General features: G+C 42.4%; 1 protein-coding gene across 13 annotated transcripts in view; it reads left to right on the top strand.

Annotated features, from left to right (window-relative positions):
* Window positions 1–26,031, top strand: part of NRP1 (neuropilin 1) — a 150,160-nt gene that overhangs the window by 84,673 nt on the left and 39,456 nt on the right. For all 13 annotated transcript variants that reach the window (XM_021064971.1, XM_021064977.1, XM_005668176.3 and 10 more), the window contains 2 exons: window positions 15,115–15,270; window positions 18,441–18,585. In XM_021064971.1, the coding sequence (XP_020920630.1) occupies window positions 15,115–15,270; window positions 18,441–18,585 (301 nt within the window). The remainder of the gene's footprint in view (window positions 1–15,114; window positions 15,271–18,440; window positions 18,586–26,031) is intronic.

Here is a 26,031-nt window from a genome sequence, read left to right as displayed (position 1 = left end):
ATAAGATCCAGGTAAATGCACAAGCTAGTGGCTGCAGGTGCAAGAAATTTGACAGAGTCTTAAGTTTGAAGGCCTGGAAATTAAATATAAAATTTCCAGTGGGAAATGCTCATGGTAATAAAAAAGAAGTTAGGAGATCCTATGGAATGTGAAATACCGAAGAAAATGTTTCTTATTTTTTTTCAGGAGGTACACAGAGTTCATGGGGAAAAGAGAAAAGAAATTTTTTTAAGGTCGCCATCCTATAGCTAAGATACAGGATGCAGATTTTCCTGGCCTAGTTTTTTAAGCTTTATTTTAAAAATCCAGACTAGTCACTGCTATTGTCAGTCATTCCACAGCACATACATGATACTATTTCTGTAGTTTTAACTTATGTTTCCAAATGTTGCATTCATTTATAAGGATGCTGTTATTTATTTAGAAAGCTCCAATACCAAGATGGTCAGAATTTATTTATTTAACAGTCATTTACCATGTAAAGAAAAAAAAAAATCAGTCTACGTTTGTTCATTTAATGTGATATTTCCTCTAAACCAACCACTAGTAAATAAATCTCATTTTTGAAGACAAATGCGGAAAGCATATTCTTACATGACCTCCCGCCTGGGTCATCCATGTCTTCTGGGGAGTAGGACAAAAGGAAAGGATGCAGGAATAGTTAACTTGGGGTTCAGTCATATACGCTGAGCTTGAACTCTATCAACATCTGTAATATAATAATTTATTTCCTTTAGTCTAAGAACTTGGCTATTTTCCAGAAGAGTTCTTGGGAATATCAGTTTACCTACTTTTTTTTAAGTGTCTAAATTTAGAATATTCATGTGTCTCATGTAAAATTCATCTCAATTAAAATTTTTTATCAAAAGTAATTCAAACTAATTAAGAACCAGTTTATCCCATTTCTTTTTAAATACTGGCGGTTTTATTAAAACCACGCAGAGTGAAGTGTTTTCAGACCCGATTTTGCATCTAAAAGTACAGTGACAGAGTTCCCTTGTGGCACAGCAGGTTAAGGACCCAGTGTCGTCACCACAGAGGTTCGGGCTCGATCCCTGACCGGGAACTTACACACGCTGCGGGTACAGCCAAAAATAAAGAAATTAATAATAAAAGCATAGAGACAACATGATAGGATTCTTAGTGTTCTGGAAACCCGCAAGGTTATATGAAAGAAATGCTTTTTTCTGCATTTCCAAATATGGGCCTTAATTCTACTTTTTATGATGAGGAACTCCCCCTCCCCCACCTCCATCTCCCAACACCACACACACCACAGTGGGGCCATGTTCACCAAGAAAACATTTCACCTTTCGTCACCCCCAAAGATGTGGGGAAATAGACACATCCATTGGTGTTAAGAGTGTTTCCAGCTTCTGTTATGTCAAGGACTCCAGGCAGTGTGAGGGGAGGAAGAACATGATACCTTTAGTGGGACATCTGGGCTTGTTCTGTGGTTTGAGAGGCATTTTCCCCATCGCATGACCCGGGCTGAAGTTCATGAAATGACTATAGATAGATTTTCTTTTCAGAACATTGAAAGAATGTGCAGTTCTGTGCCCTGACTGCATTTGGATGACAAGCAGTGTGATTCAGAGCACAGACGGATGCGGAGGCATGACATCCGCACCCCACACCCACCCTGCCTTGGTTACCCACCTCCATCCATGCAGTTTCCCACTTTCCAGCTCCTTCCCTGACACGGGCTGGCCTCGACTCAGCCCAACTCTCTAGAACATCCATTGCAAATCGTAATCACAGATGATTCTCTTGGAGAGGAATTCCTTGCCCATGCATCAGTTCAAGGCTTTCCCACATCCTTGATAAGTTGTCTTCAAAAAAAAAAAAAAAAAGAAAGAAAGAAATCAGGGTACACTTCCCGACTGAATGGTAAGCTTCCACTAGGGAAAACAAACGCAGTGAACTGAGTATTAAATCGTGAAGTTCATTTCATCTATACTCAGGAATGAGTGGCATCCCTTCAGAGACTCACTGTTTACACAGAGTCTCTGACAACCAGCTGGACCTCAGCAGCCTGGTCTTCGTCTTCTCTCTTGTCCCCCAAGACCGTGCTCTTTATAACCTTAGGCGTGTAACCGACTTTAACATCAGTAATCCTGACAGCTCCTTGCAGGATTTGTAACGCCACGTAGAGGAGTTTTCTTGGACACCTGCACCTCCAGTTTCCCCATCAGCATGACCTGAGAGGCCCACCTAGATGCCTGAGAAATACCTGGAAAGTCCGTGTAAAGGATGCTGTCAGAGTTTATAGGCCAAGAGGCTGATTTAGACCATTGCTCCCATCTGCAAGTCTTTAGTTGCCTGAAATCCATCCTTGTGTTTGTTTTTGAAACAAAGCTTGTAGGAGGAGGGAGGAAAAAATGAAAGGCGTGACTTACTGCAAACACTAATAATAAACAAGTCATTTTGTTTGTGCTGAAATAGACAGACGCTGTCTGAGCACAGATGTGTGTGGATCTTGAGTCATTTAGAAAACTCCCCAATAGTGCAGATCAAACTTTATGGGTAGCATAGAACAGCAGCTTTTGAAACAGAAAGATACCTTACCAGTACCTATTTAATATTGTTTTGATCTTTTAGGTTTAAAAATCTCTTTAAACGACTGATAGACTCTTCAGATATATATGTCTGTTAATGAGGTCACTGAACCTGGGGAAGGGGTTATATAGCCAGCATCTTGCTTCTTCCACGCAGCTGCTTTTCAGAGACCTTGAGACCAAAAACCCACAAAGATCACAGAAGGCCTGAGACCTGCATGTCTTTCCCGGCCACACAGAGCAACAATTCCAATATCCTATAAAGGTCACGTTAAAAACATAAAATCTCCTGTTAATTAGGGGGAAGCTTGGAGACTATAGTTAGTGAAATGCTGATGTTGTTACTGTTTAAGAATACAGAAAGACGATGAGAAAAGGCTTAGATACCAGATACATCCAACCCATAAGCATCCTATAGACGTCGTGATTACAAAGAACTTGGTTCTGAAATGAAAATGTTGAGAAGAGGTTGGAGCGGGACCTTTGAGAGCATGATAGATATGGTGAAAAGGTGATTTGAGCCCTGCTGCCCTTTGGGGTAACTTCTGGGAGGAGGGACACTTACTAAGTTAATGAGAGGTCATTTGAGAAATAAATAAACTGGAATCCTTCATATAGCATGGGCCTGGCCAATGAAACTCATCATTCAGCAAATGAGACCCTCCCTGCAAGGGGGGAACTTTTCAAAGGACTGGAAATTTCATGAGTTATTTGAATATCTGCAGTTTAAACACCAAGATCAGAATAGTCATATTCCTCAATTAAGAATATAAGTTGGGGAGTTCTCACTGTGGTGCAGTGGGTTAAGAATCCAACTGCAGCAGCTCAGTTTGCTGTGGAGAGGTGGATTCAATCCCTGGCCTGGGGCAGTGTGTTAAAGGATCCAGCATTGATGCAGCTGCTGTGTAGGTCATAGCTGCGGCTGGGATTCAGTCCCTGGCCCCATATGCTATGGGTGCTGCCAAAAAAAAAAAAAAAAAAAAAAGGAAGAAGAGTACAAGTTAGTTGCTCAAATAGTGACATTGAGCTGATGACGGGCTTTTGTTTGGAAGAAAGGGTTTCAGATCTTGCCAGCAATGCTCACTGACCCAGCATGGTGTTTAAATTCAGCAAACTTGAATTTAAATTGAGTGTTTGCTAAGGATGAAACCCTGCTCGTCAGGCCAGGTGAATTTAAAATTAAAAGAGGGAAGAAATAAATAAATAAAGGGTTAAAGAGGGGCTCTCAAAAAAGTTACAATCTAGCTACTACAGGCAAAACTACTCTCTCTCTCTCTCTCTCTCTCTCTCTCTCTCTCTCTCTCTCTCTCCCCCTCCCTCCCTCCCTCCCTCCCTCCCTCCAATTACCCAAATGACTAAGGGGGAAAAAATACGATGGTCACATTCTTATGGTTAATGTGTGTACCCCTCATTATGACTCTCATAATAGCCAGGAGCGGGAACCAAGCAGGCTCCGAATCGGTATTTTTGTTGGAATGGCTAATTAACTTGCTTAACATTGTCCAGGTCACTCTTGAATGTCAAAGCCACAGACGTATTCCTGGGGCCTGTGCTTTTTTGCCACCACATGCTGCCTGCATCACCCAAATATTTTCCCTGTAGTCCTCGAGTTAGTTCAGTGAGTATATTTAATGCATCCGACTCCCTCTGTATTCAGCTCTGTTGTTTACTCGACTTTTTCCCTCATTGACTAGAGGACAGGAGTCTGGTAACCTTCACTCTCTTTTTACCCAAATATCTAGCACTTGTCTGTGTCATCAAGGGAGACTCACCAGCCACTGGCTTCCCTCCACAGAGCAATGGATATTAGATGCAGAAACACCCACCACTATAAGTTCATGGTCTCAACTCATTGTGTTCTTTAACTGAGGTGTGATTCTGACAGCAGTGTGTGTCCCTGAAGAAAATATCATGAAGGGTTTTTTTTTTTTTTTTTCTTTTTTGGCCATGCCCTTGGCATGCAGAAGTTCCCAGGCCAGGGATCAAACCAGAGCCACAGTAGCGACCATGCCAGATCCTTAACCGCTAGGCCACCAAGGAACTCTCATCATGTGGTTTTGATGCCATTTCATTGAGACGTTTTCTTTCAGACATAGATATAAACAGAGGGTAGGGCTGGCCAGTGCACCACAGGGCTCCGGGAGGCGGGGAGGGTGTGTCTGACTCATGCAGACTGAGGTTTTAGGTCTTCTTCCCAGGAATGCTTGGATTCCCAGAGGCAGGGAAAGCCCACATTTTAGCAGAATTACCTCAACAGTGCAGTGCTTGGTCATGAGCTGAAAGTCTAATTACAAATCAGGTTGCATCGTCTCTGTCACCAGCCCTGCACTTCCTGGCCTGGACCTGTGGACCACAGGAAGACGTCCACAAACGAGCACGTGTGTTGGGGGCGGTGGGTGGGGAGGACGTTTATATCTACCGGCTAAAGGATTTTGGCCAAGAGATATTAGATAGAAGAAAAATGTTCATCATATCAGATATTTTGAAGTGTAGGCAGTTGGGTGGGATTTTTTTTTCCTGATTCTTCTGCCTTTAGCTCATCAACCCTGGCCCGTTCAACAGTCAAAATCTCATCCTCTCCTATGAGGTCCAGTTCGAATGATTCAAATGACCTCTTTTCCATAAAGCCCAAACTTCCCCTTTGACCACTAATCGTCTTCTGAACCCCGTAATGCCTCGTCTGTGGGCACAGTGGCACCTTTTACCTTGTCTTAGATTATCATGTTTTCTACATAGGCCCGGCTTGCCCTTGAAACTGGCACGCCATCAATATCTGTTGAATTTAATGGATTAAATGGTTTTATCTGGACCTGGGCGCCCTTCTGTTTACTTTAATTTCACACTTTCAGTTCAGGTGTCTACAGAGTGTGAAGCACCATTACTGGGCTTGAAGATACATCTGTTTGGGCACGTACCCTGGCTCCATGTAGCCGTTGATAGTTTGCCCAAAATGTTCTTAATAACAAAAACTACCATAATAAGTGCCGTCTCTACATAATACAGTCTTACTGAAATTAGGTGCAGAGATAATAAAGTCTGCTCTTAAGTTTTAAGTGGTTGTAACCCAGACCACTCTCTATCCATTCTTCCCATACTGCTTTGACAAGAGACAGGCACCGGAAGCCAGAGATGTGTTCACACAGTCCGCGTGATCTCACAGGATGTGGCTCCTGATGGTCAGCTGGGCCCATTCCACTTGACCCTGTCTGTTTGCTCTTCCTCCCCACCCCAAGCAGTTTCTACCCATCAGGCATTCTAGTAGAAGGATGCTTTCTTTGTTTTTGTGGGTATTACCCAGAAACAATGATGGATGGAATCAAGAATTGTAGCAAGAGAGCCTTGCTCAGTTTGTGTCCTCCATGTAAGAGATGCTTAATAAATCTTTGCTGAGTGAACGATCTAGCAAGAGTCCATGGTTCAACGGTCCTATAAGGCATTTGACTAGATCTGCATCGTGGTTATACATGTTTGAGGCTGGTCACAATTTTTGTTTAAACTGTAGCACACTTACTTTTCTTTCTTAAGACATTGCAAACAATTTTTGCTACAGTTTGTGGGTTAAATTCTTAACCAAGTTTCTAGGGATTATATTTGTTCTGTTCTTAATACTTGTTCTCTTTCCAGATCACAGGATTAGGTTCAGGTTTTCAATTTAATGCAACTTACAAATAAGCTTTCGAAAAATGTTAATTAAAAGTATTGAGTCCTTGACTTTTTTACTGAGTGAGCTATTAAAAGCTTCTGAGGTCCCCCTCTTCAAGTTAACACAGTGGTGAAGTGTGGAAGTTTCTTCACTTTAAGGAAAAATAGAGTTCTCAGGTTGGGTTATGTCTTAAAAATGAAAAACAGTCTTTTCCGAAGCATAGATAGTTAACCAGCCATTCTCTGTAACTCTACGTAGGAGTTTCAGATTGTCTTAGATGCTGATTACTTGTATCCCAGAGTCCTTGAATCAAAACCTTGGTACAATCTCGTTTTCTCCTCCTCTGCTATCAGGATATATTATTTCCTGATGTCCAGATCTTACAGGCTTACCGAGTAAGAGAGGAATTCAAATGGAATATTTGTCTGACTTTTCTGAACACAATTATATCTGTTCTAGAAAATACAGAGGGAAAAAAACCCTCAGATTTTGCATAGAATCCTCCCATGTTTGTCTTAAATACGTGTCATCGGTGAAGCTGAGCCTTTTCTGGTGGGTGTCACAGTCCTGTGCATTACCCTCACAGGTCTTTGAAATGCTGTCCGATACCCTGAGATGCTGTCCTAGGGGCCGTCTCCTCCTAGAGCAGCATTCTCCTCTTCATGCCCCATCTCTGTGGTTTCCCTGTTGGAGGGATTGGAGTATTGCAGTTCTAGAAACTGGTTGAGATGCTGGTGTACTCACCTGCTGTCTGCAGTCCCTTTTCTTTCCTCCTGTTCGTGCCACCTGCCAGGTCTAACAACTACAGCAGATCTTACTCTTCAGACAACCAGATGGAACTCCAGTGCAAAGAACATATCAGAGTGAAATCTTTCCTTTTTAATTAGTTGCTTCTGATTTATACAAAAACAAAAACAAAAATGAATGTGAGAAGGAAAGGACAAGCCAGCCTCAATCCAGAGGCAGGAGACTCCCCCATCCCCACCCCTCCCCCAACAACAAGGAGCTTTAGCTCCTTTATCAGCCCAAAGGAGATGGAGGTCAGCCCTGGTTGGGGACTTCCTTTTTCTCTTGTCTTTTTACTGTCAGCACATGGGCATCAGGGAAGCCAGCCTTGGGAATGCCTCCTTGCTGCACAGTGTCATCCATTGCCATTCTCGCTACTCACATCTTCTGCGAGGAAGAGTCATCTGTTCATTCACTTGGGATTGTTTTACTAGCAGCACAGGCTTTGCTGCAACCAGTAGTTTGCTTCCACCCAGGAAAATGTTTTCCTTGAACTATGGGAAAAAATTTAATTCGAGCAATTAAGACTAGAAAAGAAAATGGGTGAGCATCTTCCTGCATTGCACTTTCCCTGCTCTTGCCTGTTTTTATTTCTTTACCAGAATTTTTAAATGTCCCCTCATTATCTTTTGCCAAAATGATCCATCATCACCATCTTGCTTTTCAGCAGTGTGAGTCGTTTGCAGTACCTGGCGGCATAAACTGATAGTCAAAGTCATCATAAAATCGTTTCCTGGTCGCTAGAATATTACGTATGGTGCAAAAATGCTTAATTTCTGGAAAGTAACTAAGATTTAATTTTTCTTTGCTAAGAAATTCTAAATTACCTTTTGATAATTGTGGTCTTTATGGTATTAATTGAGGAGGAGCTTGGGTGTGGTAGTATGTCCATAGCCACCCATCTGATCTGGGGTGAGCCTTGGCTCAGTCACTGACCCTGTGTGACTCTGGGCAAGATTCTCACACCCTTTAGTTCCTTAATTGCTTCGTTCACAAATTCTTCATTGTATGATCTTGTTGTGAAAATTGAAAGACACACTGTATGTAAATTTGGCCCTTAATAAAATGCCTGAGGAGTTCCTGTAGTGGCTTAGCAGAACAAATCCGACTGGTATCCATGAGGATGCAGGTTGAATCCCTGGTCTCACTCAGTGGGTTAAGGATCTGGCGTTGCCGTGATCTGTGGTGTAGGTCACAGATGCGGCTCAGATCCCATGATGCTGTGGCTGTGGTGTAGGCCAGCGGCTACAGCTTCAATTTGACCCCTAGCCTGGGAACTTTCATATGCTGTGGGTGCAGCCCTGGAAAGACAATAAAGACAAAAAATAAAGCAAAATAAAATGCCCGAGACATCAGGGTTGCGCTGTGAGTAATAATAATAATAATTGCAGCCATCAGTGTTTTTTCTATGTAATACGGTAATAGTGAAAAATGCATAAAAAGAGAATCATGTCACTAACTATAGAATAGTTCTACCTCTGTTGGTTTCTGTAAAAAGTCCAAGACTCTAAGTCAAGGAACACGATGATCAGGGGCTGTGAATTAAGCCCCCAGATTCTAGAATAGCATGGATGTTCAAATGCTCAGGCATTATCAGAAAACATGTGTGTTATCTAAGGAAATGAGACAACTGCTTAAAAATATTTTCTTTAGTTTGTAGTGTCTAGTGATGAATTAAACAGCTCTTTGAGTCATCAGAGATGCTCTAAAAAAAATCCAACACACCCCACCCCCCCACCAAAAAAAGTATTTTTCCTGTTTTTAATCAGACTCCAGCTCTTTGTCCTTTATTTTTTCAGGCCCTTGTACTGACCTGTCTTGGGACTGTTAAAAGCTGGGAAACATTTGCTTGCCAGCGCTAGCTCAGTGGACAGTATTTATTAAGCAAGGCAGATTTTCATGTTAGAAAGGAGACTTTCCATAACGAGTGGCTGCTTGGGGCTTATGATAGGAAGCGATGATATTTATTTCCTGGGGGTGGGGGGCAGGCAGCTTGCTGGTGTTCAACCAGCAGTTTGCAGAGGTTTGCTTCATGATTTACTACACCATACTAAAACGTGCCTTTTGTCTTCCAGTGGGTCTCAGTACAATGTGTATGTGGCCGGCTTCTCTTTATCTGGACACTGTGTTTCCTGTCATTACTAAGACAATGCCACGGCCATAAAGTGCATGTGGGTTAGTACCTGGAGGCGTCTTACAACAAAGAGCCAGCCGAGGGTGGGAGGTTCTCCCCACAGGAACTGTAGGACATTTGTCCCCTGCCCCCAGAAGCCTGTGCGGATGGTTGTTTTCTTCTACTAGAGGGTCTGCACGATGAAGGTTGAGCTTTCTTCTGTGTTGCTGCCTAGCTATGACTTCTTGTTGTGTGGAGCACAGTGACAGTAAGACAGCAGACCCTCCACAAGCAGTGTTAGGCTTTTTTTTTTCTTTTTAGGGCCGCACCAATGGCATATGGACATTCCCAGACTGGGAGTCCAATTGGAGCTACAGCTGCCAACCTATACCCTGGCCACAGCAACACAGGATCTGAGCCGCATCTGTGACCTACACGACAGCACAACGCCCGCCGGATCCTTGACCCACTGAGTGAGGCCAGGGATCCAACGTCAGGTCCTTAATGCTCTGAGCCACAGGGGAACTCCAGACTTTTATATTTTACATTGGAAACAGCATGTCACTTCGGGTCACGTCTGCTGACAATGATAAGCTAACTCAGAGAGTGGCCACTGGAACTCAAAAGGAGTTTATTAGTAACTGTGTCAGACCTTCGGCCTACCATCGGATAAGTACCAGGTGTTTGTGTTTGTCACACGCACACAGAGTGAATCAGTCACTGGTCTTAGTGGATGCATTTGATGTGCTGCTCCGTGCCTCCCCCTCCATCCTCACCCACCCTCACCGTCGCCCTTCGTGTTAAACAGAAGGACATCAAACTCCAATGCAAAATCACACCCACCTTCCAGTTAAAAATAAAGCAGCTGTGAAATAATCACATTCTTTCAAAATAAGAAAACAGTGATGGGAGTAGAGCTGATCGGATTTAGGGAAAGCAGGTTACTTAATTATGGTGACGGTGTGTCTGAATTTGTACAGAAAGGCAATATTGTTTGGGATGATGCACCGTCTACAACACAGAGGGCTGCCATTATGTAGAACTGCTCGGGTTGGGTCTTTGCCTGTCTTGGGTCACCAATCTTGTTTATCAGAATGTGAGATTGGGAGAGCTCATCAGAATTCAAACCGAACCCACCAAAAGGATGGCCAGATTTTGAATGGTATTCATGACAACTGATTATTTCAGCTTTCAAATGACCAGAGCACAGTCCTCTTGAGTCATCAATCCATTTCTTGACAAATAGTGTCTACAGAGGTGAGGGACCCAGGGTAGTTTGTTTAGTGAGTCCTTCATTCATTTCCTCCCCTTTGCTTCCGTACTTCCTAGAACATTCTTTCCCTTTGTGTCCACTTGCGAGCTCCCGCTGTGCATCCTTCAGTGGGTGTCTTGGGGATCAAAGTCAGCTGTGAGCTCTGCAGTGCTCCATCCCATTCTCTGGAAAAGCATTTGCTCCTTGCGCTGCGCATTGTCCCATCCTGTAGTCTCGTGTTTGTGTTCCACGCTGTTGCTGCTCTTTGTATCCTTACCACTTAATACGGAACTTAGCAGAGTCACAGTATTAAGTGTCCACTGGGTGAATATCAATCAAAGGAAGTCAAAATGTTCACAGAGGGCCAGCTGATTAAATAGATGATGCTACAGCCAGGCCATAGAATACTATGATGCCATTGAAAAAGATGATATAGAAAATATTTTCAGCATGGAAATATAACCATAAAACTAAACAGAAAGCAGATTATCAAACATAGAGGTAATATGACCTCATTTTTTATCATAACAAAACATATAATATTCCCATGTATTTTGTGTAAGGAAAAAAATCTCTGGAAGGCTGTTGGCAATGGTTATTTTCTTTTTTTTTTTTTTTTTTGTCTTTTTGCTATTTCTTTGGGCCGCTTCTGCGGCATATGGAGGTTCCCAGGCTAGGGGTCTAATCAGAGCTGTAGCCGCCGGCCTACGCCAGAGCCACAGCAACGCAGGATCCGAGCCGCGTCTGCAACCTACACCACAGCTCACGGCAACGCCAGATCGTTAACCCACTGAGCAAGGGCAGGGACCGAACCCGCAACCTCATGGTTCCTAGTCGGATTCGTTAACCACTGCGCCACGACGGGAACTCATATTTTCTAATGGTGATCTTATGAAGATTTTAATTTCTTTTTTAATCTCTTCCGCATCTTATGAATCTTCAGTAAGCATCTATCACTTTTCTAAATAGAAAAACAGATATTCCTTAAAAAAAAAAAGTCTCGAAAGTCTGGGTAAAGGAAGAGGAAAAACACAACACAATGAATTCAGTGGTGGAGACATGAGCTCTGCACTAAACATCCTGGGGTTAGAAGCTCATTCTGTCCACCAGACAAAAAATAAAAATAAAAAAAGGAAAAAGTCATCTGTAGTCAAAAAAGAGGAAAAGTTTATTTGAAATCGAGAAAACTTTATGTGTGAAGGCATACAGACCAAAAAGGTATATCTTGTGTTAGAGATAACAATACTTTTATGTGGCTGGAAGACAGGGTTGGGGTGGAGGGAAATGTAGCAGCTGAGAGACTAAAAAGACAGATGGAGGCCAATGACTTCATTCTTGAGGAAGGAGAAACGGCCAGGCGTTTGGTCCGAGTCTCCTGAGAGATACCTGAGGTCTACCGAGTCCATCTCCTCCTAAACTCTCTCAAGCACTATTGCAGCAGCCCACAAATGTACAAAGGACCTCAAAGAACCTCCGTGGTGTTGCCAGTGAAAGTTCCCACAGCGCTGGGCGTTGTTCTGGGTACCATTTGGCCATTCAAGTTTATTTGCAGTGGTTCGGGTCCCAGCCTAATCATTTGGTGAGGTGGTCACTCATCCTTTCTAAAGCCAGAGGTAGTAATATTCGAAGAAAAATGAAAGGAAATTTCAAGTATGCTGGCACAGTGAGTAAGAGAATCTGCAGTTTTAAAGCACTGTAGGAAACCTCATGCAATTACAATTCATTGCTGTTGAGAAAAGAAAACATCTTTACAAGTGATTCATGGATCTGCTTTAGGGTCTTTCTTTCTGGGACTGGAGATTGTTTCTCATGTTGGACACCTAGTTAATTCCAGTCAGTGGCTCCTTCCTTGAAAGCAGTTGTTTCTAGTGCCTAGGATTCTTCTAGTTGACACTAGTTCTTTCTTACCTGGTAACTAAATCTTACCCTAAGAATAAACGTTTTAAAGTAGGAAAAGGACAGCCAGGGAATGAAATTCTAGAGTTATGTCAAATCAGCCTGAGATGCATACACACTCTTGGGAATTGAATTGTTTCTGAACTGAAGAGGCATTTGTAGGTTGGACAGGCATTTGACTAGCTCTGCTTCATGCTCCCTTGGACATCAAGATTTTAAGGGCTCTTCAGGCTGAAAGTGATATGGTATTGAACATGACTCAGTGGACGGTCAGTAAAGCACGAAATGTTCTGAGAGCATTTGGAAACAGTTGAAATTGTTCAGTGCAGACGTGGTTAGAGGACCCTTTAACTTCAAGTTGCAACATAAGGAAATCAGAGTTTTTGCAGCAACCTGGAATCAGCTGATAATTTGTCCAGAATAAATTTAGGTTTGGGGTTGCCAGAAAACAGAACAGGACACCCAGTTAAATTTGAACTTCAAGCCAGCAGTGAACCCCTTGTTATTAGTATGTTCCAAATATTGCATGGGATATATTTATACTTAGAACATTTGCTGTCTGAAATTCAAATTTGAATATCCTATATTTTTATTTGCTGAATCTGCTCAGGGTGGACTGCCTCCCTTTTTTGAAATCTGTATGCAAATTCATACAAAGTACTATAGTTCACTTTTGACAAAAATGTGAATTTCAGTTAGGCACTTGATAAAAATATGTTGGATAAATATTTATTTGTTAAATTAAAATTTAGATCATCCACCATTATTATCTTCAAATATTTATTGCTGTTACAAGCTTGCTTCTTTTTCTTTTAAATCTGGTGGAAGCATTTAGAGCTTGGACTTTACATCTTTAAAATCAGGAAAGTGAAATAAAGATTGTTTTACATTGAATGGTACCCCCTTCCTTTCTAGATGAAATCTCCTATTGTTGAATTGTGTGAGCTCAAGTTGGCTCTTGCGTGGCAGGGACATTGCTCTTTTCCCTGGATGTAAGTCTTGGTTCAGTTTTGAAGGAACTGACATGTTGATTTAACCACTTCAAGGGCCTTCAGGAAAAAGCAATTCATGGAAGACAATAGCCATTCTTTACAAGGCAGGCTATACATAAAATGGAAATTCTTGAGGTGTTTCATGGCCCGATAGGCAGTGGAGGGTTAATTGAAATATTGTTTTTTGAAAGTGGGGTTGTCATGTAGTAACGGGAAAGCAGGAATCAGAAGTTAAGTTGCAGGGGGATGTTTACGGGTTTGGGTGGTTTTGTTTTTTTGTTTTTTGTTGCTGTTTTCAAGGAAAACAGATTCTTGATAATGAATATACTGTTGAAAAACCTTGTTACTGTTCATCAATTGTAATGCAGTTACTTTCTGCATCATTTAAAAAATACTTGCCAAATATTTGTGCTTCATTTCTTTAAAATGTCTGTATTATATAGAAATACAGTAGACGGAGGATATAATAAATCAAGGAAGACAATTTTATAGGAATAATCAAATGCATCCATAAAATGAAACAAAATATTTCTCATATATAGAAACTAGTAATGATTTTTGTTTTAAGATGATTGTTAGTCATTAACAATGGAGATAAAGTTAAAGAGGAGTTGGCATTGTGGCTCAGATTAAGGACCCAACATTGTCTCTGTGAGGATGTGGGTTTGATCCCTGGCCTGGCTCAGTGGGTTAAGCATCCAGCATTACCGCAAGCTGCAGTATAGGTTAAAGATGTGATTCAGATCAGTGTTGTAGCGATACAATGCCTGGCTCGAGAATTTACATTGCCACGGGTGTGGCCCTAAAAAGAAAAAAAATACCTTTTTTGCTTTTTTGAAAACGTGGATATCATAGATATTACAAATGAAGAACTAGAACCCAAAGAGGAAGTGACTTATCCAAGGTCCCACAGGGAGCTCGAGGCAGAGCCAGTACTGGAACCTCGAGGGCCTGAGCTTTGTCCTTCCCACTCAGACCCCAGGGCCACAGGGACAGACCTCTGGGATGTAGTCATGGACCTTAGGCTTCAGTCACCCTCTGGCCATCCCTGCTGTGGTGTCCTCCAGGTGGCCCAGCCATCAGGGCTCTAAGAAAGGCTAGCGAGAGATGGAGGCAAGACTGTTGTGCTGAGAACTGTCTCCCCTGGAAACTCACTGGTAGGAGGTTGTAAGTCCTAGCTCCGGTCCCATGGAGGCATCATTCCCACCCCCACCCCAGGTGATGGCATGGAATTCACCTGCCTCTCCGGCTGAACTACCAGGAGGGAGGCCGTGGGAAGATTCAGAGAGGGAAGAAATGTAGATGAAACAAAAATCCCAACTGTGCCCTCCTCCTCTCGACTGCATTCCAGATTGTAAACGTATGGCCCGTTTCCCAAACCACAGCACACACAGTGTTTTCAGAGTTGGGATGGTTCCCGTCCACATCCTAATTGGAAAGAGGTAGGATGCTGCGGGGGGGTGGGAAGTGGGGTGGTGTTAGAGCCAGGCTCTAGTCCAAGCCTCTCCATCTCCAGTATGGGAGCTTATCTCACTTCATTTTCTATTTGTGAAGTGACAAATATTCATGTTTAGACAGTGTTATTAATCTCTTAGCAAATACGGTAACATGATATTGAACCTAGTTTTCTCTTTTGTGCCAGGATCAAGCAATCTTGGTTGCAACAATGAGAAAGGTCACTTCTCGCAATTGCCAATGTAGGGCAGCTGCTGTCTTATAATATTGGAGACTTTATTGGGGCTGTTGATGCCAATGGAATTCGGGTCTATTGATTGCAGATGGATGAAAACTGCACTGTGGTACCCAGGGGAGAAGATGCTCCAGTCACAGCAGTACAAGGATGGGCAACTGACAAGGCTTGTATTGTCTTGTAGGTAGACTTGGGCCTTCTGCGCTTTGTCACCGCTGTTGGGACACAGGGAGCCATTTCCAAGGAAACCAAGAAGAAATACTACGTCAAGACTTACAGAATAGACATTAGCTCCAATGGGGAAGACTGGATCACCATAAAAGAAGGAAATAAACCCGTTGTAAGTTTGCGTGCCACCTGCCTCCATCAATTCAGTCTTTGAACTGGATGATCAATTTTTACTTGTTTGTTGGGGAGCTTGCTGTCTGGCCTGGTTTATTTTTCAATTGATTTCAAATGAAAAGTGCAATTAGAGGTTTAAGTCTGACCAAGAGGTCTCGTGTTCCCAGATCCAGAAGCCAAAAGGAAATCATACGGATGTTTCCAAGAAAAGTCAATACTGGCCAAATTAAGTCAGACTCAAGAATCACTTTAAACCTCCCACAGGGACACGGACGGTGCATAGGATAAACAGCATCCTCTTAGAACCTTTGGATCTGTTTTGTTTTGTCTTTTTCCCTGTGTTTCCTCATTCTCTTTCCTAGATTGATTCTTTCTTCCTCTCCGTCACGGGCTGGTTTTAGAAGATCCCTTTGCATCTACCCTCCGTGGCTCATGAGCTAATTTACAAGCGTAAGAATGAACAGAACGACAGGTGTTCCCTCAGATCCCATGAGTGCCAGGCCACAGCCTCACTGCTTCCAGCCCCAGAGCACCCCCCCCCCATGCCCTGCTCCCACCTCCACCCCCCGCCCTGGGCTCTCTGCCCTGCATGATTTGGTCCTGAGATGTTTTTCTCAGCCTGTTGTTTATTCCGAGTTATGCTGGCTCTGATTCCCTGATCAGAAGATTGCTGAGAACGCATGCTCACTGTTCCCCACCACCACCAGTAAAAAACTTGCCCTGGAGGCCAAGTGAGATGCACAGAACTGGTGAGGATGGTAGCAAAAGTCCCGGTAATTTGGAATCGTGGGTTTGGGAAGAGGCCAGGTAATGTGTCCTGGTCCCCCTTGAAGTAGCCATGGCTTTGGTTTTCTCCTCCTAGAGCTGGAACAGAGGAGAGCCTCCTGGGTGTAAGGAGAGTCATTCTCTGTTTCAATAGCTGCAAAGCTCCCACTGTCATTTAGGGCACAACTGCTCGTGGGAGGAGAGTTCTGTGGACAGGAGAGCTAGTGAATAAATTTTGACCTTGAGTTTCATGAGTTATTCTTGTTTTGCAATAGGGTTTTTTGGTTTGTTTTTCTATGGCCGCACCCATGACATGTGGAAGTCCCCAGGCCACAGACTGAATCCAAGCTGCAGCTGCAACAGCTGTAGCAATGCTGGATCCATAACCCACTGCACCAAGCCAGGGATAAAACCTGCCTCTCCTCAGTAACCAGAGCCACTGCAGGCGGATTTTTAACCCACTGCACTACAGTGGGAACTCCTTGGAGCAGTTTTTCGAAGACATACTTTAGTTTCAAATAAATGAGGAAAAAAACAAACCAAAAAACCCCACTAAAGCCAAGAACACACTAACACACAGAGGAACCCAGAGAGGATGAGAAAACTGACCCCGGCTTTCAGGCCATCTCTTCAGTCAATGAGCAGTTTCCCCAGAGGCCCTCCTCAGCCATGGTTGTGCTCGTGGCCTGGATGTGGATGTGGGGGTGTCGGAAGTGCACACAGCTCCCTCCACGGCCACCAGCAGGGTTACCTTGGCGGGGGTACCTTCCACTGTAAGAAGCAGGAAGAATAAAGGGTCAGCAAAGACCCAGCCAGTGTCTGAGCACCTCCGCTGAACCTGGACAGAGTCCCCACCTCCATCTGGAGCCCAGCTCTGGATGCCCACCTGCCCTTCCCTGACCTCTGGGGCCTTCCAGCCCCTGCTGTCTCCCCTGGTCTCCTCAGCAACGGTGGCTGCAACCACCATGGTCCTGCAGCCCTCTTTCTGTTGGTGGCCTGTGCGTTTTCAGCAAACATAAAACACCCCCAGGGTGAGCCAAGTGCACACCCCTCGGCTGTGTGGGAGCCGGAGGGGCTCAGAGCAGATGGTCCCTGAGATGCACCTGCTGGCCCTGAAGCCCGGCTCCCCATTATTCGTCATCACACAAAAGTGCTCCCCCACAGATTGTTTCCCAGAGGGCTTTGCTGAAATAGGACAGAAATCTGAAGGCCATCACAGGTTAGGATAAGTTCCGATGTTAAATCGCCTCCAGAGGGGGATCAGGCTCACAGGCGACTTGGTAAAGCCTTGGACCACCTCCAGTCGTGCAGGCCACTTAAGCCAAGTGGAGCAAGAGCTCCAGCCCGACTCTCACAAGCCCCGTCTCCCAGGGGAAGAGCATCCTTGGGAAACCGTGGTCCTCCCCCACGGACTCCCTTGGAAAGGCCAGGGGGGCTTTCCCTGGCTCTGCTGGACCAGTGATGCTCCAGCCACACAAGCTATGTGACTGAGGCACTTTTACACGACAGTGCCCACCCAGAGCTGGACTAAAATCCAGGGACACGGAGGCTTTCTGTCCCACCTGAAGTAGGTCTAGCGCCAGAGAATTCCAGGCAGCAGACCACCCCCATTCCTCAGCGTTCTTGCTGGAGGACACTGCTGCGGTGCTGTGCCCAGGCCAAGGGGCCCAACAGATACTTGTGGGAAACCGGTTCCTGACCGACACTCATTACATGTGCAGTTATGTGCCTCATCTTTCTTAGCATAAAATGACTCATTTTTAAAACTAGAAGCAAAAGCCCTTGGAAAGTTGATACTCTTTTGCCTATCCTTTCTAACTCAGTTTTGACCACTAACTCATACTTTCACCCATAACTGAAAAAGATTAAAGTCATTTGTTAATGCTAGGGATAAGATCTTCCATCAAGAAATGGAGTTAGAAGGGAGGAAGCTCCCTGACCTCGTGCTGAACATAACCTAGAATTTTCAAAAAGCCAAACCCTGCACTGAATTTGACAAGCACTCCTTGGAGGGTGTCCTGGAAAAAAAAGTAAAACCTGAGCGTTCCCATGAAGTGTCTACAGCATTCTGTAAGCTCTTCTGATAATGTTAATAATGTCCCCTCTTTTTAAGATAATAGCACATATTCTTTAACACATGCTATCCTTGTAATAGCAATTTTGGAGGCTCTATCCTCTCAGAAAATTGAATCTATGATTAGGACAGCATTCTCTGTTAGACGCAGTGCTTTCTGGTGGCTGTCATTTGGAAAAACCACATGGCAAGTGATTAATGCCCCCTTGACCATGGTCAACAATGATGAAATTGTAAATAATTTGACAAGTATTTGAGAAAACATGGTTTTGGGCTTGTTTAAATCCAACATGTCTGTTATTCAAGGGCCCCTTTCTTTTTCCATCTAGATCTTTCAGGGAAACACCAACCCCACCGATGTGGTGTTTGGAGTTCTCCCCAAACCACTGATAACTCGCTTTGTCCGAATCAAACCTGTGACCTGGGAAACTGGGATATCTATGAGATTTGAAGTCTACGGCTGCAAGATAACAGGTAAGCGCCACCTCGAAGGCTTGCCTAGTTTCTCTTTTAAATACAGGGAAAGTAACTTGGTATAAATGGGGTTGGTCATTTTCTTTTTCATTTTCTTTGTTTTTTTGCCCATGCCCTATGGCATACAGAAATTCCCAGGCCAGGGATTGAACCTATACCACAGCAGTAACCAGAGCCACAGCAATGACAATGCCTGATCCTTAACCCACTGAGCCACCAGGGAACTCCTTGGTCATTTTTGTTTGATAGTTAAGAGCATATGCTTTGGGTTTAGACAAATATGAGGTTCAAATCCTGCTTATACTACTCACTGACTTATTTCTTTGGGCAGTATGCAACCTTTCAAAACCTTAGTTATCTCACCTGGAAAACAGTTGTAATAGCTTGTACCACACAGTGTTGTTGTGGTAATGATTAGCTCGTGGATATGAAGCACCAAGCACAACCTGGCACATGGTAGGTGTTTCCTAAGTGGTGCTTTTCCACTAGATGGCTGTGTAACACCTCCCCTGCCATCCCCACTCCTGGGTACCTGGTAGATTTACAATAAAGAACTATTACATGAATGTTCTCCACCCACTTTCTCTTTTTAATTTTGAAGTCCAGAGGTGGCCTCATTGGCTACAGTTCCGAGGAGTTTAATTTACACAGATTTCCCCTTTTACTCACTCACTAACCTGATGACACTCAATTAGATTTTGTCTCAATATTTATCTTTTGTTGGTGAATATACTGATAGGAGAAATGAATTTGTCAATATTTCTAGTTTTGAGTTGGTTTCTTCTGACACTAAGAGGACTTTACAAGTCTCCTGTTAAATTTGGAACAAATAGGTGGATTATACCAATTGAGAGATAAAAAAGGTGAGATTAAGTGGCTAAAAGGATAGGCAGGTCAGGACAGAGCAGGGAGTAAAAAGAAGGGTTCTGTTATTCTCACGGTGTTTCTATGACAACCAGGACTGTCCTTCGGTGTCCACTGATCTTCCTGTACAGCCATTCTGTGGTCTGAAGTAAATAGCAGTCACATTATTATTACTTTCTCTTTAAGTAAATATGCTGCACCTTCTTCATTTCAAAAAAAAAAAGCCAGTACAGTGTAAATTCCATGGTAAGCTTAAAACTTCAAAAACAGAATCAATAACCAATTCGTCAAAAAGTAATGAAAAGTGAACAACCTTTGAAAGCCTGGGAACTGTCTTTCGTATGATGTTAATGTGCACATTTAATTGCTCATTCCATGAGTGCCAATGCTGTTGTTTTTATTTTGTCTTTTTTAGTATAATTATTTTTAGAGAAGGAAAATATTGACTTTTGAAAGAAAAAAAAAAATCACCTGGGCAATCTTCCGTGAAATCACAAGCAATTTGGAAAAAAACTAGTAACTAAGGAGAGAAAAAAAAAAACAAAAACAAAAACAAAAAAACAAAAACCATACTTGTTTATAGTTGAGTCCATTTTGGAAAGTAAAAACTGACATCTGATTTCTTCCTAAAATGTTACTTGTTTCCATCCTAGATACAGACTTGTTTATTGTTTTCAGATCTAAACACTTGGAAAGTTCAAGGTCTTGGAGGCAGGGATTTGGCAGAGAGGGCTTAGGAGGGAGAAGGGACCCTGAGAAGTTAGCTATAACAACCTTGGATTCATTCTTGATCAGCGTAAGAGAAAGTTCTTGGTTATTTTCAGAGCATTACGATTGTGAGAGACTGCCCATAAATTCATAGACACAAGGCCATTTGAGGTGCAGGTGGACATTTCTGGTCTCTTCCTCCAGCCTGATCTTATGTCACTGTAAACTTCAGGAAGACTCCAAACGTGTTACTGTGAATTCTCAATTTCTGACTCTCCTTTTCATTAAATACAATACTTGTTTAAGCCTGAACTACTCTTTCTCATTTTCACAAGGATTTTTCCTGAGAGGTAATTCAAGGAATAGGAGTCTTCACCTGTAAACAAGGCAGATAATTTATTAGATTTTTAAAAATAAATGACCCAGTTATTTAAACAGCAGTTTCTAAAATGGCATGTTTTGACATTTTTCGCACTCTTATTTTATAATTATTTTAAGTAGCTACTTTTTCCAAATTACATACTGCTACTCTCTCAAGCATGACCTGTAATATATTCTTAATACTTTCTGTCTAGTAGATAGCTACAACCTGCAAAGGTGTGCAGGATATCCAGGCTTCGCTCTGGGCTGTCCACTTCGTGCGTGAGTGACCACGGTCAAGGCTCGTAGTGCCTCTAATCTCTGTTTCCTAGTCGGTCAGATGAACCTTAATTCACCTGTGATGAAGATTAAGTGAAAGGATGTATGTAACACTTGGGTTGGAGTGAGTGCTCACTAAATGGTACCCAGTAAATTAAACAGTTCTTGGTGCTCAATAAATTGAACCTAGAATCTGCCGCAGCAAACAGAGCCAATTACATGACAATGAGACAGTGACGTCAGAGTTTTCTTCTTGGTTACCAGAGCAGATACTTTGCATCTTTTAGAGGCCCTGGTCCCCTCAGTGGAGACAGATGAAAGAAGCAGAAGACTGCATGTCTTGTTTTCCATTGCATCCTGTGTGCCTGGAACATAATACATGCTCAATACGTGTATTTTTTTTTAATGAATGAACAAGTGAGTGATTGAATTGCAGTTTTATCCATATCTCTGTCAAGTAGGTGACTGGATTACCAAATTTCACTTTCTCTTCTTGAGTTTGCTAATTCAGTCAACTTAACTTTGCTAAGTCCTAATTCAATCTGGATTTTTTTAAAAAACTATTGAATTCAAAGTTACCATGGAGATCCATCACTTGAATCCAGTCTCCAGAGCCTCCAAGTTTTAATACAATTTTCTATTCAGAAATGATTTTTTCGAAAGACAGCAGTCTTGGAATAATCAGAGTATACAATAGTGGGTCCCGATAGAGAGCAGTAAGGAAAACCAGATTGGAGCAAACCACTCTGCTTTGTTGGTGATTGACGAAGGAATGTCTTCATTGTTTCAACAAGGCAGACTTCACCATTTTGGCAAAGCTGGACGTTGGTGAAAAAATCCTTGCCGTTTGAGAACACACTGCAAACTCTGCTAACTTACTCATTAACAGAAAGTTAATTCACTGGGGCTCTGGCACAGGTCAGTGTGTTCCTGTATGAATTAGAACTTGCAGAGTTCCCACTGTGGCTCAGCAGTTGCAACCTGACTAGTATCCATGAGGTTCAATTCCTGGCATCGCTCAGTGGGTTAAGGATCCGGAGTTGCCGTGTGAGCTGCGGTATAGGTCAAAGATGCAGCTCGGATCCTGTGCCTCAGGTGCAGCCCTGAAAAAAAAAAAAAGAATTTTCAAAGATGATCTCTGGCCCTGCAACATCCAGAGGTACCTTCAGAATCATCCAGGGAAGATTAAATTGTGCTCATTCAAGTTCACCCATCAAATGCGGTTATTACTTTCTCATTCTCTGAAAATTGTTTAACTGAGTATTTGATTTACCAGTATATCTCTTTTCCCATAAAAGCTTGATTAGGAGATTTTACTGTAAAATAATGTCAGTGGAAATAACCGCTGCCAGAGGAGAAAGGGGTTGGGGGGGTGAAATAATTGAAGGCAATAAAGAAGTACAAACCTCCAGTTATAAAAATCAGTTAGCCACTGGGATGTAATGCACAGCATAGGGAATATGGTCAGTAATTTTGCAAAAACTTTGTATGGGGTGAGATGGTTACTAAACTTACCATAGTGATCATTTCATTATAATACGCAAATGTCAAATTGTTATATAGCACACCTGAAACTAATGTAATATTGTACGTCAACTATATTTCAATTAAAAAAAAGAGAAAGAACCACCTAATTCCCCATCACAGATTTCATTTCTCCTTCCCATCTAGGATTAGTTTGAAGCTTTCTAAAGAGGGTTGCCAAGTAAGATACAGAATGTCTTGTTCAATTTGATGCAGACAAATGACAAATGATTTCTTCGTATAAGTATGTCCCATGCAATGTTTGGAACAAACTTATACTAAAAATAATTTGTTGTTTATTTGCAATTCTAATTTGGTAGCTTGTTTCTTGTTTTTTGTTGTTCTTTTTATTTTTATGGCCACACCTGCAGAAATATGTAAGTCCCTGGGCCAGGGATCAAATCAGAGCCGCAGCTGCTGGCCTACACCACGGCCACAGCAGCACCAGATCCAAGCTGCATCTTCAACCTATGCCATAGGATCCTCAACCCACTGAGTGAGGCCAGGTATCCTAACCTGCATCTTCGTAGATGCTGGTCAGGTTCTTAACCTGCTGAGCCACAACAGGAACTCCCTCTTGTTGTTGTTTTGTTATTTGTTCGCTAAATCTGGCAACACTATTTCCAGAGGATTAAGACGGAGCCAGGCTAAGGCACATCGGAGCCAGCCTACTGTGGAAGGTCACAGTGAGATCCCAGCATCTCACTCAAACTTTGAATTGTGAGTGTAATTTTTCTCCATATCATGGCCGAAAGCAGGTCACCTGGTTTCTATTCAAAGGCAAATCAAGGTGCCTCTTCATTGTTCTTGGACAAGGCAGATGTGCAGAAGGAATGCCAATCTGACTGTACCAGGTATGGCTCCATGGGCTGGTCGGGGGCTGGCAGCCCTAGGCTTGTGCCCTAGTCAGCTCTGCATTCAAGAAGGGACATTAATCCGGGAAAAGTTCTGCTCCCCTTATAATATTCAAGTTAATTGTGTTTTACTTCAAGTGGTAACATCTGGTCCGTATTACCAGCTAAACATTTTCTTTACAAAAGCTGGTTTTGAATCAGACAGGTGTGACCACAGTGACCAAAAATGTGAGTTCTATTTTTAACACTCTAATTTCCTAGATCTGCAGTAGAATAGTTTTGGTAAATCTTTTTATAATCCCCCATTGAATTTCTTCTTGGTTTCCAGATCCCAGCTAGAGCAAATACTGTGGCTAAATTACAGGAAAGGTGCTTGAGGGAAATGGCAGCTGCCCTTCACGGTGTTAATAAGCTGATTCATTCGACAAATATTTGTGGAGCAAATACCATGTATAAAGCAGGGCACAAGGAGTCATAGAAAAGTTTTTAATATGACTTGGTTCTCACCCTCCAAGAACTTAAAATCTGAGGAGGCAAGTAGCCATGCAAGGAACTGACTATGGTCAGTATACATGAGACATCCAGATGGAGCTCCAGGAAGAGTTCCAGAACAGAGAAAACCATGTCTAGTTGGAGAGATTAGGAGAATTGGATGTAGAGCATGAAATCTGCAAACAAGTCAAGATTTTAAGATTGTGGGAAGGTCGAAGTTTCTGTCATGGCTCAGTGGAAACGAATCTGACTAGCATCCATGAGGATGAAGGTTCGATCCCCGGCCTCACTCTGTGGGTTAAGGATCCGGCATTGCCGTGAGGTGTGGTGTACGTTGAAGATGTGGCTTGGATCCTGTGCTGCTGTGGCTGTGGTGCAGGCTGCTGGCTGCAGCTCCAATTTGACCCTTAGCCTGGGAACCTCCATATGCCTTGGGTGCGGCCCTAAAAAGCCAAAAAAAAACCCAAGATTGTGGGAAGGCCAAAATGTTGGGGAATTGTTTGGTGGAATGGGAGAAAGCCTTCAACCACCGCCACCAAGGTGAAGAAGTCTGAGGAGGAGCCTCCATGTGCTTTGGGAAGTCTGACACACTGGGTGGAATGTACGTGCATAATTCCTAGGCAAGCAGGCACTGAATTTTTGAGTCAAGATCAAAAGGAATGTCTTTCTATGTACAACTGAATTGCTCTGCTGTACAGTAGAAATTAACACCACATGGTAAATCAACTCTACTTCAATAAAATAAAATAAAAGGAAATGGCATGACCTGAACTGTATAACTCAGGTGGAAAGTATCTGAGTAATTCCTTCTCAAGGGTCATGGATAACATGGGCAGAGCTCAACTGAATTAGATGCATGCCTCTCTCTTAGGATGGTTACATGTTTAGGCTAAATTTTGGTTGATGCAGAATAGAGATGTTTAAAAGAAAAGTAGCTTCTCATTCCTGGCATGTTCTTAATGGAGCTGTACAATTTTGAAAGGAGAATAATGGATGCATTGAATATTTCGTTATTAAGCCACCAATCGATTAATCAGTGATTGATACTCTCTCCTTATGCTCAGAAACTCCTTAAGCTGCGTAGAAGATTTTAAAAGATCTATGATGCTGTTCATTGTCTTCAAGGAATTTATAATCCAGTTATGGATATAAGATTCTCCATCTTAAAACATGGAGAGAAGAGCTTAATGCTAAACTCTGCTGCTTCCTGTACCTGCAGTCATATTTCTGAGAAGAGAGAGTTCAGATTAAAGGCTACAGTAGTTTGATAAGTTTTCAGGAAGAGCCTTAAGCTGGGTTCTAAAGTTGAGGCAGAACTTACCTCTATCAACAGGAGGATAAGAAGGTAGCAGGAACATTTTGAACAAAAGCAATGATGAGAATTCTCTCTACAGTATATGGGAAGAAAATAGATTAACTGGAATATGCTGTCACAATAGGAAATAAAATTAGATAAATAGGGTAAAGCCAAAATGAGGGTGTTGTGAGCCAGATAAAGACGTTGTATAGTGTCCCATAAATAATGGAGCGCTATGGAACATTTTTAGAGATCTCTCTCTTTGATTATTGTGGTAAAATAAACATAACATAGTTCACCATTCCCACCATTTTTTTTTTCTTTTCTCTTTTAATTGAAGTATAGTCGAATTACAGCATTGTGTTAGTTTCTGGTGTACAATACAATTGATTCAATTGTACATATTCTTTTCATATTCGTTTCCAGTATAGGTTATTATAAGATGCTGAATATGGTTCCCTGTGCTATATACCTTGTTTATCTATGTTACACATGGTAGTGTGCATCTGTTAATCCCAACTGCCTAATTTATCCCCCCCACACCTTTTTCCTTTGGTAACCACAAGTTTGTAGTCTCTGAGTCTGTTTTGTAAATCAGTTCATTTGTATCATTTTTTTTAGATTCCACATATCAGCAATATTGTATATTTGTCTGGCTGACTTCACTTAATATGACAATCTGTAGGTCCACCCATGTTGCTGCAAATGGCAATGTTTCGTTCTTTTTATGGCTGAGTAATATTCCATTGTTTATTTGTACCACATCTTTTTTATGCATTCATTTATTGTTGGATACATATGTTGCTTCCATGTCTTGGCTGTTGTAAATAGTGCTGCTATCAACATTAGGGTCAATGTGTCTTTTCAAATTATCGTCTCCCGGATATATGCCCAGGAGTAGAATTGCTCTGTTTTTAGTTTTTTAAGAAACCTCCATACTGTTCTCCATAGTGGCTACTCTAACCATTGTTAAGTATACAATTCAGTTGCATTTATTAGTCACATTATTTTGCAACCATCACTATCCATTTTCAGAACTTTTCATTATCCCAGACTATAACTTTTATC

This window comes from Sus scrofa, chromosome 10 (genome assembly GCF_000003025.6).
Source record: "Sus scrofa isolate TJ Tabasco breed Duroc chromosome 10, Sscrofa11.1, whole genome shotgun sequence".
Classification (NCBI taxonomy): Eukaryota; Metazoa; Chordata; class Mammalia; order Artiodactyla; family Suidae; genus Sus; species Sus scrofa.
Note: the sequence above shows the minus strand (reverse complement) of the source record. Positions and strands in the feature narration are given on the sequence as shown.